The sequence below is a fragment of the Anguilla rostrata genome, chromosome 8 (assembly GCF_018555375.3).
Source record: "Anguilla rostrata isolate EN2019 chromosome 8, ASM1855537v3, whole genome shotgun sequence".
Classification (NCBI taxonomy): Eukaryota; Metazoa; Chordata; class Actinopteri; order Anguilliformes; family Anguillidae; genus Anguilla; species Anguilla rostrata.
In genome coordinates this window covers 15814000-15828946 of record NC_057940.1, presented here as the reverse complement: position 1 = coordinate 15828946, position 14947 = coordinate 15814000, and the positions used below count along the sequence as shown (strand labels likewise).

Sequence of the window (14947 nt, the reverse complement as noted above, 5' to 3'; positions counted from 1 at the left end):
CTCTGAAGAGCAAATGACCGAACAGCTGAGCTAAAGCACACTGGAAGAAAGCATATCACTAAGAGTCATGCCAATGACACACTTAGTGACAAAACCATTTGTGTCCCAGCATCCACTGGGCTGGCCCTGGCGTTGCGAAACAGTACGGTACAGAGAAACCAGAGGAATGTTCCAGAAAGCATGTGGGGAACCTGGTAAAAGTGTACACAAAGAATGGAGCAATGCCTCTCAGCCCCCAAAGGCAAAGAATCCCTCCGTTCTCCCACCCTAGGGATACTTTTTCCCAGGCAGACAATGACCACAGGACACACAACATGTGGAATAATATATATCTATATTGTTTAATACCGAAAGGATACTTTTCTCTCTTTCTCGTGTTACAGACAACATACACTAGCCAATACAATAAATGACATAGATTAATTGACTATTATTAGCACCTCTAGACACAATCATCTTTGTATTGGTTTTAACATTTTGTTTATATAACCACAAAAAGTTACTGTCTACATGTGGTTTATATACACTGGAGTTAGCTAAGACATTGTGTTTACATACTGTAGCAAAAGATTGGCTCACTAGATTTTGGAAGGGAAAGAAGGATGTGGATGGGAAATCCGTTTCAGTGAAAACATTTACAAAACAAACAAAAAAAGGTTATTTGCAATTTGTCTTTTAAAATGCAATTAAAAGGCTTCTTCCTCAAGGGAACCAAATACAATGAAACAAATGGATTGTCCCCGACATCTTCCCCTCAACACATGCTAAACAGTTTTAACTCGTTTTATTCCGCTGCTCCTCATTCAATAGCCTCCACCATTTTACACATGGATAGATATACAACAAAAAATATAAAAATAATGCTAAAAGTGCTCACGTTCCTCCAGTGAAACATATCATTGGCTTTCCTATTGCATACTTTCATGTAAAAAAAAAAAAATCTGTAATTCACAACCTTATCTACATGCTACCTTTATGATAGACCTTTATGATAGACCTACAGTAGAGACACTTGCTATTTTCAAACCCACATCCACAAACTGGGTGCACATTTTATATTTATCCTTTTGGTCTGTGCAAGAAGGCCACGTACGTTCTGCCTGGCTAAAAAGCCCTTACTACAGTAGCAGCAAAAAGCTTAAAATGAAAAACACAACATTAAAAACAACATTTTGGAATAACAGAAACAAAATACATTTTCCTCTTTATCTGAAGCCTGTAAACAGTTCACACATTCAGACCAGAAACAAACTATTTCTCTTAAAGAAAAGTGCCATCATCTTTCTGTGCTTTTTCTTGGTCATACTGAAAATTCATCCCAGAGCTAAAAAATCAATTTCTATCAAATTTATGGGAGACTTCTATTTTTAAAGCATCAGTTCAACATGTATAATTGTGCACAACCATAGTTTTAACATCTTTACTGAGTTTTTTTTCCCACCTCTGATACTGAAATTCGATATCAATTTGAAACAACCCCTGCAAAATCCACTATTGGTCACACATCCTAGACTGACTGATTTATAATCTATAAACATCTACAAAGTAAGTCTGGATTGCAAAGATAATGCACTTTCAATAAATTGCTTCATTTACAGTGCCATGAAAAAGTATTTGCCCCTTTCTGATTTACTCTATTATTGCATATTTGTCACACTGAATGGTTTCAGATACTATAGACAAACTGTGTTTTGTGTTTACTCAGCTTCCCTTTGTCTAATATTACATTTTGTCTGAAGATCTGAAACCATTCAGTGTGACAATTGTGCAATAATATAGGAAATCAGGGAGGGGGAAAATACTTTTATATGACAGTGACGGCACTATACTTAAATCCTTTACTTAGTTGCAAGATGCACAATGTTTTACACGTAACCTCATTTTAAAAATACCCTCTGTCTGTCTGAGGCCTAATAAGGGCAAAGATAGTTTAAAGGTTAAAGATATTCCCTACACGACCACAAATTAAAGCTCAATTAACATCTGCCATCATCAAAGAGGAGCACTTTTGCTGCAGCTGTTGCTGCTTGTCAGAGCTTCACATGAATGACTGCAATTATTCAAATCTTTTTTTTTTTTTTTTGAAATGCAATAAAGTAAGAAATGATTGTTTCCACATCGAAATACAAGAGCATGTTGATATATCAGTATCTAAGTATACTCCGATGGAAATAATGTCACCATCTTATTTTTCTCAGTAATAAATTATTACATGTAGGGAATTTGGCCATAAAGTGTGATAAAATGCAGTATGGCACTATTTAGAACAGACTACTGATGTACCACTGTGTTGTGTTCAGTATTATTTACGCATTTTAAACTCAACCTGTTGGCAAAATGAAGCACTGTTGCTTATTTAAATAAACCAATTAAGTTATCTGTACCAGGGATATCTGGTTAGGGCTTTATTCTTGTGGTCACACAAAAACAGATCTAAACAGGAACATGACAACAGCACCAATCAGCAACATAACTGAGTTTTCCTGTCGCATTTAAGCTGAACTCCTTGTTGAGATTGATTGCGGAGTTCAAATTTGTAAATTGTAGTGGGACCAAAAACAAATTCACTTCAGGCCACGCTCCCTAAAATAGCTTAATACTTCACTTCACTCCACATCTCCCATACCCCAGTCTACAGAGTGACACTGTGACAAACTCTAATGGCATGTTAAAGTCTGATCTAGGCTGAGAAGGCAGGCCTGCTTACTGAAGCCTATTAGCTCTGGATATAGGCCAGACATCATGCCACACATTGTGAGATGAGTAGCTCTGATGTGGACAGTATCTCAGCACTGTCCACATTACCCACACAATGTACCCCCCCCCATTCAGCACCTTATTCAAGAAATCAAAAGTAAAAAAAAAGAAAAAAAAAAAGACTCTCAACAGCAATGACATTAATCCAAACACAAAAGTCTACATCAGAAAAGCCTTCTGATTAAAAAAAGACTTTATGATTTACTTTCCATTCATACCATGTTAGCTTCTAAAGTTTACCATTTTCTCCCATTCATAAGAGCTATGTCTAGGTTAGAACACTGTTGAAAACGGGTGCAAAAAATTATTATCCTTCTTCAGTATACAACAAACTCTCCTAGTGGTCTCCTTGAAGCTCAGGGCAGCCTAAATCTATACACAAATACATCCATTCTGCAAAGATAATAACAGATAAAAAATGTAATTGTTTAGTTGTTGCAGGATAAAAAGTCTAAATGTATGTGTCTGTGTATACTGTATGTTTAAACATACACGGACAATGAAAAAGAATGCCTGACATCCAAGACTCAAATAATACAAACACTTGGCAATATCTGTCCGCATTTACCTAGATATATTGAAATTTTTTCTTAAAAACTGAATTAACCCAGTCTGATCATATCTTATTTCTGTAGTTAATCTGTATGACTAACTCAGGAGGAATAAAAAATTGGAACCTACTACTTCTTCTTCTTCTTCTTATTATTATTATTATTAATTTTATTACTGGCAAAAATTTATGATTACAGTCAACAGTAGGGATAAAATCTCATAGAAATGAAAAATATTATTCAGGGGAAGTATATGCAATATTTAGAGGTGTAATTCCTGTCATATCCATACAGGAATGTATTTAAAAGGATGTGGGTATATATAAAAAGACTTCAAATGTCCCTTTATGAATGCATAAGCAAGCATGTTACTCAGTGAATGTAGTTCACATTTTGCAACCACAAGAGGGAGACTATGCTCTATGAGTTAAAGTGCAACCACTCCCACAGGACTGGATTAGGACACAGAGCCCATCCACTGATTGCCACACCTGCTGACACTGAGTGACACTAAGCCACAACCAATAGGGGCTGGGGATTCAACAGGTCCAGAAGAAAGGTCCAATCAGTGTTGCCACAGTGGTAAGTTCCAGACAATATCTAACCTGGACCATGCACAAGCAGCCAATCAGGATTCTGCAACAGTTATAAAGTCAAAGGCAAAAAAACGAATTGAAACATTTTTTTTTTACCAAATTCAAACTTTTCATACTTTTGGTTTAACACCAAGCCACAGTCATCACACCCTTCCCACCGTTATCACACTTCTCAACACAATGTAACGTTATTAAACATGTATTACTACTTCATAAGGTGCTTCGCCAATAAAAAAAAATAAAGAAGAATACAACAGCATACTACAGATACAAAAGCTTATCGTGACTTCAAATACTTTCATTAGTACCTGCCAACACTCAAAATAACATTCATGTTTCTCTCAATCAGATGTAAACAAAGGGAAAAATGTCCATTCTACAAAAAGGAATCTTTCCTGTCTATACTGCATGTACACATAAATGTGTATTTTTTATATGAATAAGATCATAAATACTGCACAAAAGGAACAGGCCTTTTTTCTGCACTATGCAAGTATAATGCAAGCTCACATACTATGCACCAAAACAACAGGCAGAAAGATCCACCATCCCTCTACAAATCTGGCTTTGCATTTATTTATCATTTCAAATCTTGTATTTCAATCCAAGTAATATAGTTGTAAAAAAGTGCATTTGTCTAACAAACAAAAGGATGAAATTGCACTTATATGTTTGGGTGTTACTCCCCAAGGTTAAACAGATAACAAGGAAGTCTACCAACTTGCCAGACTAATGACAATGATTTTACCATAAACACTCTCTAGGGCTAAAGCTTATGTAAAGTGATGCAATGATTTCCAATGAAGTCTGAAGGGGACAATTCTCGTGTACTGCTGTTTAAAATGAAGGATGGACTCATAAAGACTGATCCCAGTATATGTGGCCAAGATTCAACCAACATTAGTACCGGGCCAAATCAAAATTTTAATTAAAGGTAACCCTGTGACCACATACACTCGTGATGCACTCAACAGCTTTACAGATTTACCATGAAGATGCAGGTCCTGTCTGTCATACGTAGTAGCTATTTTCTGGTCACATATTGAAGCTGCAGACTTAAATACGAAAATTGATTCAAACTTATTAAAATGGAATCTACATGTTCAGTTTTATCTCAGGCCACCTGTTAAAATCAGTCCTGTTCCCTGTTCCTGCAGGACTTGCGCGGATCCCTATATGAATTCAGTAACGCTCGGCGCCAAACACAGCTCCACTGGGAACACTGGCTGGCTGGATGAACCACACAGTGGTGCAGATGGTTGTGTGGGACACAATACAGAAGAAATGAGGAGGAGTGGGAAGTTTGAAATATCTCCGTAATCTACACAACAGTACGATAGTGCTTCCTGCAAAGAAATGATCTCTGTCCCTGTGGGCACTCCAATCTCATTCTTATAGCCTTCCAGAAAGGAAAAATAAATGAATCGAGAACATATTTCAACAGTATATGTTTTTTTCACCACATTGAAAATACTCTGGAAAATGCAGTAAAAATGCAAGAAGTATGATTCTTGCATTACATATCTGAATAACATTGTAACTATTTTTTGTAGTGCACATATAGCTGAAATTGATTGTTCAGCTCATTTCAAACTTTATAAGCACCAGGTGTTTAGACTGCACTGCATTAAAATGCATGCCATAAAACAGGGCATGTCGCCACTGGCAACCTGGCAGGGAAATTAATTAGATCCTCACATCAATAAAACCTAAATGTGAAACAGTGGACCAGGGGCCTACAGATTGGTCCTCTGCACTGTCAAACTTCACTGTCAATACTACACTGAGAAGGACATCAGAAAATTCCTGCCATTCTGTAGAATGATCAAATTTTCCTATATGCTTTTATTACTTAACACTACATTACTGTCAGCTAAACTGGCATTTTCCTACACCAGCTATGAGATCGACAAACATGATCTCCAATAAGCTGAACTGGTAAGAAACTGAATTTATAAGCCAGTGACTAAAACCGCACAGTGAATTTCAACTATTCATGTCAATTTTAATACGAAACAGGGCTGTTTGTCTGTGTGAGAAATTTCAGATCCGAGATGGACTGGAATTGATTATTCTGTTGTGGGCTGAGCTTCACTTGTGAGTGTTGCCAGTGTTGTCATATGGTCTTGTGACCATGATACGAAGCATTGAGGCTTATAATAAGCACACATAAGGGTAGGGGCGCTACTAATCCAAGTGCTAAGGAAATGTCATATAAACTTTTTAAAAATTGCTTAATGTAAGCAAAGATTTGTGTAGTTTGAGCAGCAGTATCTTTTACAGACTTTTAGACTGCCCTTGGGGATCAAAGAGTTTGATTAAATTGACCTCAATATTTAATGACCAACTGGTCAAGAGACTGTGTTCCACAGAAACCCTCTCACAACCTTACAACAGAACTGCAACATTTCCACTGTGCCCTGCACAGTTTCACACATCCATGCTTTTTTTAAAAACCTTAAAAATGGCATTACATGCCTAACATCACAATGAAACCGAGGACATAATTAGAGTGCATCATAAACACCGCTTGGGAGTAAAAATGGCAGCAGAATGGTTAATAAATGCAGCATAGCATCACCCTATAAACTACGCTCGCAGGATTTGATTATTGCGACGCAATATGAACACACTTAGACGAACAAGCATTTTGATATCACTGGTGAGACACGTAAAATCAGTGGGACTGCTACATCGGCTACAAGGAAAATAAAAATATGCTTATATCTTCTTTGTCATAGATGTGGCAAAGTTGTTACAAATATCCACCATCATCTTGTCTTGAGGGGGACCATTAGACAACTCCAACCGAGTTCAAAGTATCTGTACCATTGGTTTACGTTGAACCACCACTGGCCTTGACCTTTTTCAGGGCTGTGTGTGACAGTGTTTTATCTGGGGGCATCCCTCCAAGGAACCACTCATATACCCCAGGGAACCTCTGAAGAAACACCCAGAAGGATAAAAGAGCATCGATTGGATGGATGAGGAGAGTGTTTTTCCCCAGGGAGCTTGTGGACCTGGACTCCCCAGAAACATCATCCCCAGCAGCTCCTCAGGAAAATAACAAAAGAATGAAACTAAACAAAAACATAAAAACATTCTGTTCAGCTCAAAATGTTGAAGGTTTTGCAAGTGAAAGTTCTGTACTGAGTCTTCCTTACATAGCACGGAGCAGAGATTCATGGGAAAGCCTGTGCAAATCCCAAATGCAGCAAAGCAGCACTCGAGTGTGGCATTACCCAGCAGCCAACGCTCACAAAAACTTTAAGAAAAGAACCTACAAAAAAAGAAATGGCCAAGGTTCCACGTGGAAAAAAGGTTAAGGGCTTTTGATACAGGTTAAAACTTTTTAATACACATTTATAAAATTCTGCTATGTAAATACGATCTCTATATTCTGTTCGCAGCCTCTGAAACCAAATAGCGTGTCAGAGAACAGGGACACTCCTACGAATGGCTAGGAAACATAAGCTGAAGGAGCCCTGGAGGGTTGAATTTGTCTGCTATTCTGAGTTTGGCTGAGTGAGGTCATGGTCTCCCTCCCCTGGGATTCTGTCAGTGAGGAAAATATAGAGAAGAAAAACACCAATGATTAATTATTATTGGAGTTAATCCTTCCAGTGGGGAAAAGGGGAGGAAGGGGGGGCAGGGAGGGCAGGGGGGATGCTGAGGAGAGACCCCCCATCGAGTGGAGCAGAGGGAGGGAGAGGTGGGCGTGGGGCGAGGCTACGTCGCCGGCTGGCGTCGACGGCATAAGCGGCTCCGCCTGACTGAGGGCTGTGTCGATGTTTGTAACCGGGGAGACGGGGTCAAGGCTGAGTGGGTTGGCCTCGGAGGTGGCGGGGTTGCTGACCCGGAAGCACTTCTCCTTGTGGGCCTTGAGCATGTTGGAGAAGCGGAAGCGCTGGCCGCACACGTCGCAGGGGTAGGGCTTCTCGCCCGTGTGCGTGCGGCGGTGACGCTTCATGTTAGGCCTGCTGGTGAAGCTCTTCCCACAGATCTCACAGATGTATGGCTTCTCTCCTGCAACAGAGGAGTGGGAGAGATGACATCACAGATGACATGGGAAACATTCACTGTGCATGAGCGCAAACACAAAGCAGACTCCACATACTCATTGTGCATTACAAACGCTGTCCAAGGGGCGGCCGGGCGGCTCATCCTGTCAAAACTCCATGGTGTGGTATCCGTTAACAAAGCAAAACAAATGCTCTCCTACAGTGGTGTCCACTTGAGACTCTCCTGCTGGTTTAGTGCACAGTTCCCTTTCAGGTTTTAATTATTTACCTGGAGCCACTGAGTGAACAGTAACCTGAGACAGTTTTTGTTTCGGGGGTCAGTCAGCTGCTCTTAAACCCTCAGGACCAAGAGGGAACAACACAGCTCTACTCCATTAGAGTAGCAGTAGACCATACCACTGTTCTACAAGGTTGGAGTGACAGTAGGCTAAACCACTGCTCTACTGCGTTAGAGTAACTCTCCTTACCAGTGTGAGTCTTCATGTGCTCGTCAAAGTACTGCTTCATGTTGAAGTCCTTGCCGCACCACTGGCACATAAACTGCTTGTGTCCAATATGGATGCTCATGTGGGAGCGCAGCTGGTATTTATACTGGAAGCGTTCACTGCAGTTCTGTAACAAAGAAGGCACTATACTATGTACTGTACATATACATATATATATATATGCATGTATGCATTTCCACACACATATGGGATGCATGTAAATATGTAAATCTTTATATAGCCATGTTTATATGTGGTACCATATCTAACAGTACCTCACACTTGAACGGCTTCTCCCCAGAGTGCTGCAGGGAATGCACCTTGAGGGACATGCTGCGCTTGAAGGACTTGCCGCATGTCTCACATGTGAAAGGCATGTCCTTAGTGTGAGCTGGGGGCACAAGAAAGGATCAGGCTTCAAACATCAGGCTGAGCTGGGGCTAATAATCAATACTCAGAGGATGGACTTTTGCTTGCTGTATCCCAATAACTGACCCAATCGATCTCCGTTTTTCATTTCTTCAAGTCTCTTTCAATCATAAATACAATGGAATTCAGGCTTTCATAAATCTGTGTATGATTATGCAATATCGCACAAGAGAATGTTATAGTGATCCTGAGCACGGGTGTAGGCCTACTGTATTCACAGGCAAGAAGCAGAGTGCCGTCAACCAGCACATCCGTGCTGACGTACAGCATAACATATGATAGTGTGATAATTGCGTTTGTGCACCAGTTTTAGGCAACAGTTCAACACTGCATTAAAAACGATAGAATGCAGCAAAGCATTGCTTTTAATACGGATCCGCAAATACAGTTCCTACAACTGTCACAGTTGCCAGGCAACGCAATAAACAAGTGCAAAGATTTATTAGAAATTTTCGCTTGTGTTGGTAACGTTAGTTTGAGAGATTAAATGTACAAGCATAGGATCACCGGGCTCAGTAACATAATCGCTGTCCGTATATTCTTCTACTGACATTGGCTGAAAGGGCTCAAACGTGATGTTATCAAATATAGCCTACTCATTTAGTTGAAGTTGAAAAGTAGCTAACTTATCAACCGAAGTAACCTTATTAGATTCGGATGAGGTATGAATCAAACGTAAACAAAGCCTAATTTTCCCAGCCGGGGATGAGGTCCGAGTGACGTTATACTAAGAGTACTGTGATGACAGTTACTATAGTAACGTAAAATACAACTATGGTCATATAACAGCCATTAGAAGAATGTTCCTCATTTAAGGGCACTGAAGAGAGCAACCAAGCCTTCTGGACATCATCCTCTTGTCATATTTCTTGTTCCACATATGAATATCAAAAACACATAAATACTGTGTACATTTGAATATCGATACACGTATATATTTTTTCTAGCAAAACTACAACTGCAGAAGAGAAACACCATACAATGTTTTTTAGCCGCTGTCAGTGCTATCTTCATGAAAGCAATCGTTACATCAGGTCAGATTTCATGCAGATTTCAAAACTTGATATCCTGAGACATTATACCATTTTGGACAGCGACAGATTCAATATTCTCATATTCTTTACAAGGATAATTTTCCATTTTTTTAAGGTAATTACATTTTTCTCATGCACAAACCAATATTAATAGCGTAGCCTACTGTAAATAATAAATGAGAATGTAAACACATGATAAGAAAGGAAAAGCACATTAGTCATGAAGATGTGCCCAGTGCTATACATGTATATGATCACAATGCCTGCACAACAGCAAAATGAGACTGACGACGCATTTGAGCTTCACATTAAAGAGGCACAATAATATCCTCAGGTCAGACAAGGACAGGTGGAATATATTGGTTGCTGAGGAATAAACCAATCTGTGGCTGTAGGCAATTCTCTCCATACAGGATGAAGGTATTTAATTACCACATTAATGTGTGAGCCACTGCAGAGAACTGGGTTATCTATTGGGTGGGGCTGGGGGATTGGAGGTATATTGCCAGGTTCAATGTAGGGAACTGCAGTTTATTCTGTTCATCAGAAAAAATGTGAATCTTGAATGTTATTAATGATTATCATCATAATTTGTTTGCCAGACAGTCACATCCAGGGTTGAAAATTCTGTAACACACGACTGACTCAAACACCCAGAAATGATTACCTTCATTGTCCTATTCACAGCAAAGGGCGCCTTAGGTGTCTAAATGGAATAATAATCAATATTTTGCCCTGCAGTTATCATTTAGCATGTACTTAGCATATCATTGAGGCTTGACTTCTCTGTGCACATTCAGAACAGCTTTTCAAATGAACCCTTAGGAAAGTGTTTAGCTGGATATTATTTGATTGGATAAAGCTCTTGCTAAGTAAAGGAAAAGTCCCTTAAAATGCAGGTTAATAAACATTTGGCTGATCTGACAAAATACCTTTAATTTCTCACAGAAACAACATTTGGTGCCGTTTGAATAATAATCAGCAGTGGCCCAAGCACGGGTTTGAACCAAGCAGCCTATGGTTGCAGCCTCCTGCTCACCGTACTACACTTCTGGCCCCTGGAGTGCTAGGATAGGTTTACTGATGGGCCCTTTGTGTCTGTGTGACCGCTTGGCAAGCCGCGGCCTGTTTACATCACCATCACTCATCAAAAGCCCTGTGAGAGGAAGGCCTCAGCACTTCACTTCAAAACAAAATTCACTTGTGTTGTATTATCCTTCTAAAGCCAAGAATTTGCTTAGGAAGGATTTATTAACAGATTGTGACACGCTAATAAAAGTGTTATGCATAGTTCATGAAGGTTTTGGACAAAATACAGCAGTGTACAGTGTAATCTTTCCATGAATTAATTTCATACACTGCTCTTCTCACAAAAAGGGAGTAACAGAAATAAACCAAAAAATTTGAAGCAAATAAGAACTAAACATTCTTTTGGCCAAACCTATGGGATACCAACCAAAGCAGGATGTAGCTCCACATACGGCAAGATTCACACAACGATGAATGATGAATTACACATCATACTCACCAACCATGTGCTTTCGGACATGGGCCATGGTGTAGAACTTCTTCTCACAGATCTCACATGAGAACTTCTTCTCTGCATAGCCGTGGACAATCTTGTTGTGTTCGTGGAGCGACCACAGCTTTTTGAAGGCCTTGCCACAGGTTACACACTGAAAGTGATCAGACAGCATATGACACAAGCTGAAGCCAAACGCAGGGTGAATTCCAGAATTAAAATGGGAACAAAAAAACGTGCGACAATAACCTCACCTTGCCTTTTTAATTACACAAGTTGTCCAGCACCCTGACATGTATTCATGATGAAAATCTCTTTCTAAATACAACAAATGCAACCTAGTTTTAAAATCTTGTGAATTGGAAATCTATTTCCTGCGAAATTCCATGTTTTCTCTGGCCTCTTTTTCTCTCTGTGCATTTTAGTTTATTATACTTGCAAATCACAGTGCTCTTACTTTGTATAGAGACAACTCCTAACAGTGCTTTATGGACTACCGAAGATGAGGACAAACCATTTAAGTGAGGTGGAAAACATCATTTTAATAAAAAAAATTAAATTTAAACATTTAATGAAAGAAATAATTGCCTAAAAATGTTGACGGCCCCCTTGTATATGATTTGAAAGCACATACGGAAATTGGGAAAACTCTGACTGTTGCAAGGAGTATAAATCAAGTGCCCATTCATCAGTCATGCATTATAGATAGAGTCAGTCATATCACACGATCACAGCAGAAAATGATATTCGTGTGGAAGGAAATGTCAGATTTCTCCACTGTGAAATGACCAAACTGTAAGCTAAACAGCATATTCAATTTTAAAGTTGACCTTGAGCTCGCATGCTGTAGATATATTACAAAACTGTTACAGCAAATGGAAATGACTTCTTTTCAGAAGTTGACAGAGACTAGTGGCTTTGGAATGGTTGCCAGAAAAAGCCTCCACTGAGGGCAATCTACAAAAATAGGCCTCTGGAGTTTGCTAAAAGGCACTGGAACTTGAATTGGAACCAGGTGCTATGGTCAGATGAGACAAACATTTAGTTTTTTTTGGCCAATCACATCAATGGATTTTGTACTGGAAGAAGGACAGTTACGTTAAAAATAACATAATATGCAGTGAAATGTGGTGTCTGATGTTGTGGGTCTGTTTTGCTTCTACTAGTCCCATGGCTTTTAAGGTCAATGGAATCATGTACTCCAGCAAGTACCCAGACATGTTGGCCAAAAACATGGTTCCCTCTGCCAGGAAACTCAAATGTGGCCACAAATGGATACTGCAGCAAGACAACTATCCCAAGCATACCTAAGAATCAACTAACCACAAAACTGTTTTTCGAATGGCCATCACAGCCTCCAGAATTAAACCTGATTGAAAAATAGTGTTTCAAACTGAAGAGCGTCGACAAGTATAAACGGAAAAATCTGAAGATTCTGTGTGGAGGAGTGGTCAAAGATCTGTTCAGCAATCTCATAAAACAGTATAAAAGACCACTCAATAGAGGGAAGGTGCACATACATTTTTTCAGAACCTTTTTTGGTTGATTCCATCAAATCATTAATACTTTACATATTTCATAATTAAAATATAGCTCAGTATTCATGTTACTTATTTCATACAGTCATTGCTCTTAATCAATGGTGTGAATATCTTTGGAGGACACTGCATATGCATTTTTTCTTTCCCTTTTACCATTTTAAAATGAACAGCATTTTTGCTCTCGTCCCAATATGGAATGCATCACTGCAGTAAACATAAATAATTCTGCAAAATATGCCACTTGGGAGCTCCTGTGCAGCATTCAATTCAATAAAGTTTCTTTAGGAAAAAAAAAACTGTTTAAAGGCTGTATAACAGTGCTGGTTATATAATGACTGAAATGCATTCATTACACAAATTCGTTTGGCCTCCATGAGAGACAGGCCAAATGTAAACTGCCTCAGTGTTGTGTAGAATGCTCTGGAAAGTTACCCAGCTTGTCTTGAAGTGCTTTAGTACCGAGTTGTAGGTTTCCCAAAGCATAATGAGCAGAGCATAAAATTCCAAAGCATAACTGTCAGCATCCATTAAGAATTAACACAAGACAAAGCCTGGAACAATTCTGCATGGGAGATGGTCCAGTGACACGCAGATGTCTCTGTGACATTCACGTAAATATCTGGAGAGGCCACAGTTCTTGACCATTGGAAGGTCATCACGTAATTATGATTATTATAATCATGCAGTTAACCAGCAGTTAACGAGTCTAAGCTTTTGCATTTCATTGTGAATGCTGCCTCAATGTAAATCAGCACATGCCAAAGTGCCTTGGCATTGAGATTCCTGTTCTGACATCCAATAGCTATTTTTAATCCATTATGACAACATTTATATTTTTTATGCATAACTGGACCATATACTGCCAGGATTGTGGTATCTATGTTTAGAAATACAGTTTATGAGGCGGTGCATGAATATAAAAAAAAGTCCATGATCTGTCACATTTGCAAACCCGTATATCATATATGGTTTTTAACTGAGTTGGAAAATAAGACATCTATTTCTATCCCCTGTGGATATGCATATCATCTTCAGCATATTCGCACTTCCCAGAAAGCGTCTTAAAGCTGAAAGGGAAATATTTTAAGACTGTAATGCAGAAAAACAAACTCAGCAGGTGCCGGCCAGCGTGCGAGCTGCCAGCCTTAAAACAATAAGCTCATAACCGCCCACAGCTTCGGCATATGGCCGCTCGTCTTCACACAATATTCTCCACACAAACGCCCCCTCCGCGCCAGCTACGAGGCCACTTCTCATGTCTCTGTGCTCTGTGACCAGGAACGGACCTCAGACTTCTACCAGAGGAACGCCCGAGCAGGCTTCTTTTGGCATGCTCTTCACTGCAGAGTGGAACCAAATGAACAATAAGAGACGTGCAGGGATCCTTGAATGCTTTGTAATTTGATGCTGTGCATCTCGCTGAGACTAATTAGTACCATTTTCACAGGAAGAGCCTGGATGCTTGAAAGAGATAAAAGGGAAAAAGCAACTCTTGCCAGCCTTAATTTAGTCTATTTTAGACTTCCAGCTGTTCCAAGCAACATGGTGCTTTAAAGCCACAATATAACCATTTCAGGCTGATTTCATTTTTCACTCGCCATTAAGCGGATTTGTGTTGCAAATCTTATTCTTACAATAACAGTTAAAAAATTTGCAAATGACAAAATTTACACCAGAAGCAACACTGCTTTGATCAGATGTTTCCTATTGACCATATGCAGGTGGAGACTTGACTGGCCAATCACTGGTCAAAGTACTATTACAATTTCCAATCAAAAACTCAAATGATCTTTTGAAATAGATATATGAAAAACAAAAGAAAACATACCATGATAACAAGGCTATTTTATTCGGTTGAGATTTTAAATGAGTTTTTTCACCCTGAAAGGAATAATGTTCTTATATTGCCCATTATAGCAGGATTTGGTATTGATCATTTGAAGACCATGTTTATTGCAGAATTAAGATGGCATCTACATTTTACTCAATCAGGCAGCTATTTAGTGGTCT

General features: G+C 39.2%; 1 protein-coding gene across 1 annotated transcript in view; it reads right to left on the bottom strand.

The window, feature by feature from the left end:
- Positions 1 to 317: 317 nt before the first annotated feature.
- LOC135260939 (zinc finger and BTB domain-containing protein 47-like) overlaps positions 318 to 14947 on the bottom strand; it is a 39444-nt gene continuing 24814 nt past the window's right edge. Inside the window, exons 3-6 of the mRNA XM_064346694.1 lie at positions 11403 to 11550; positions 8687 to 8802; positions 8394 to 8538; positions 318 to 7930 (exon numbers count right to left, since the gene is read on the bottom strand). Of these exons, the coding sequence (XP_064202764.1) occupies positions 7500 to 7930; positions 8394 to 8538; positions 8687 to 8802; positions 11403 to 11550 (840 nt within the window). The 3' untranslated portion in view covers positions 318 to 7499. The remainder of the gene's footprint in view (positions 7931 to 8393; positions 8539 to 8686; positions 8803 to 11402; positions 11551 to 14947) is intronic.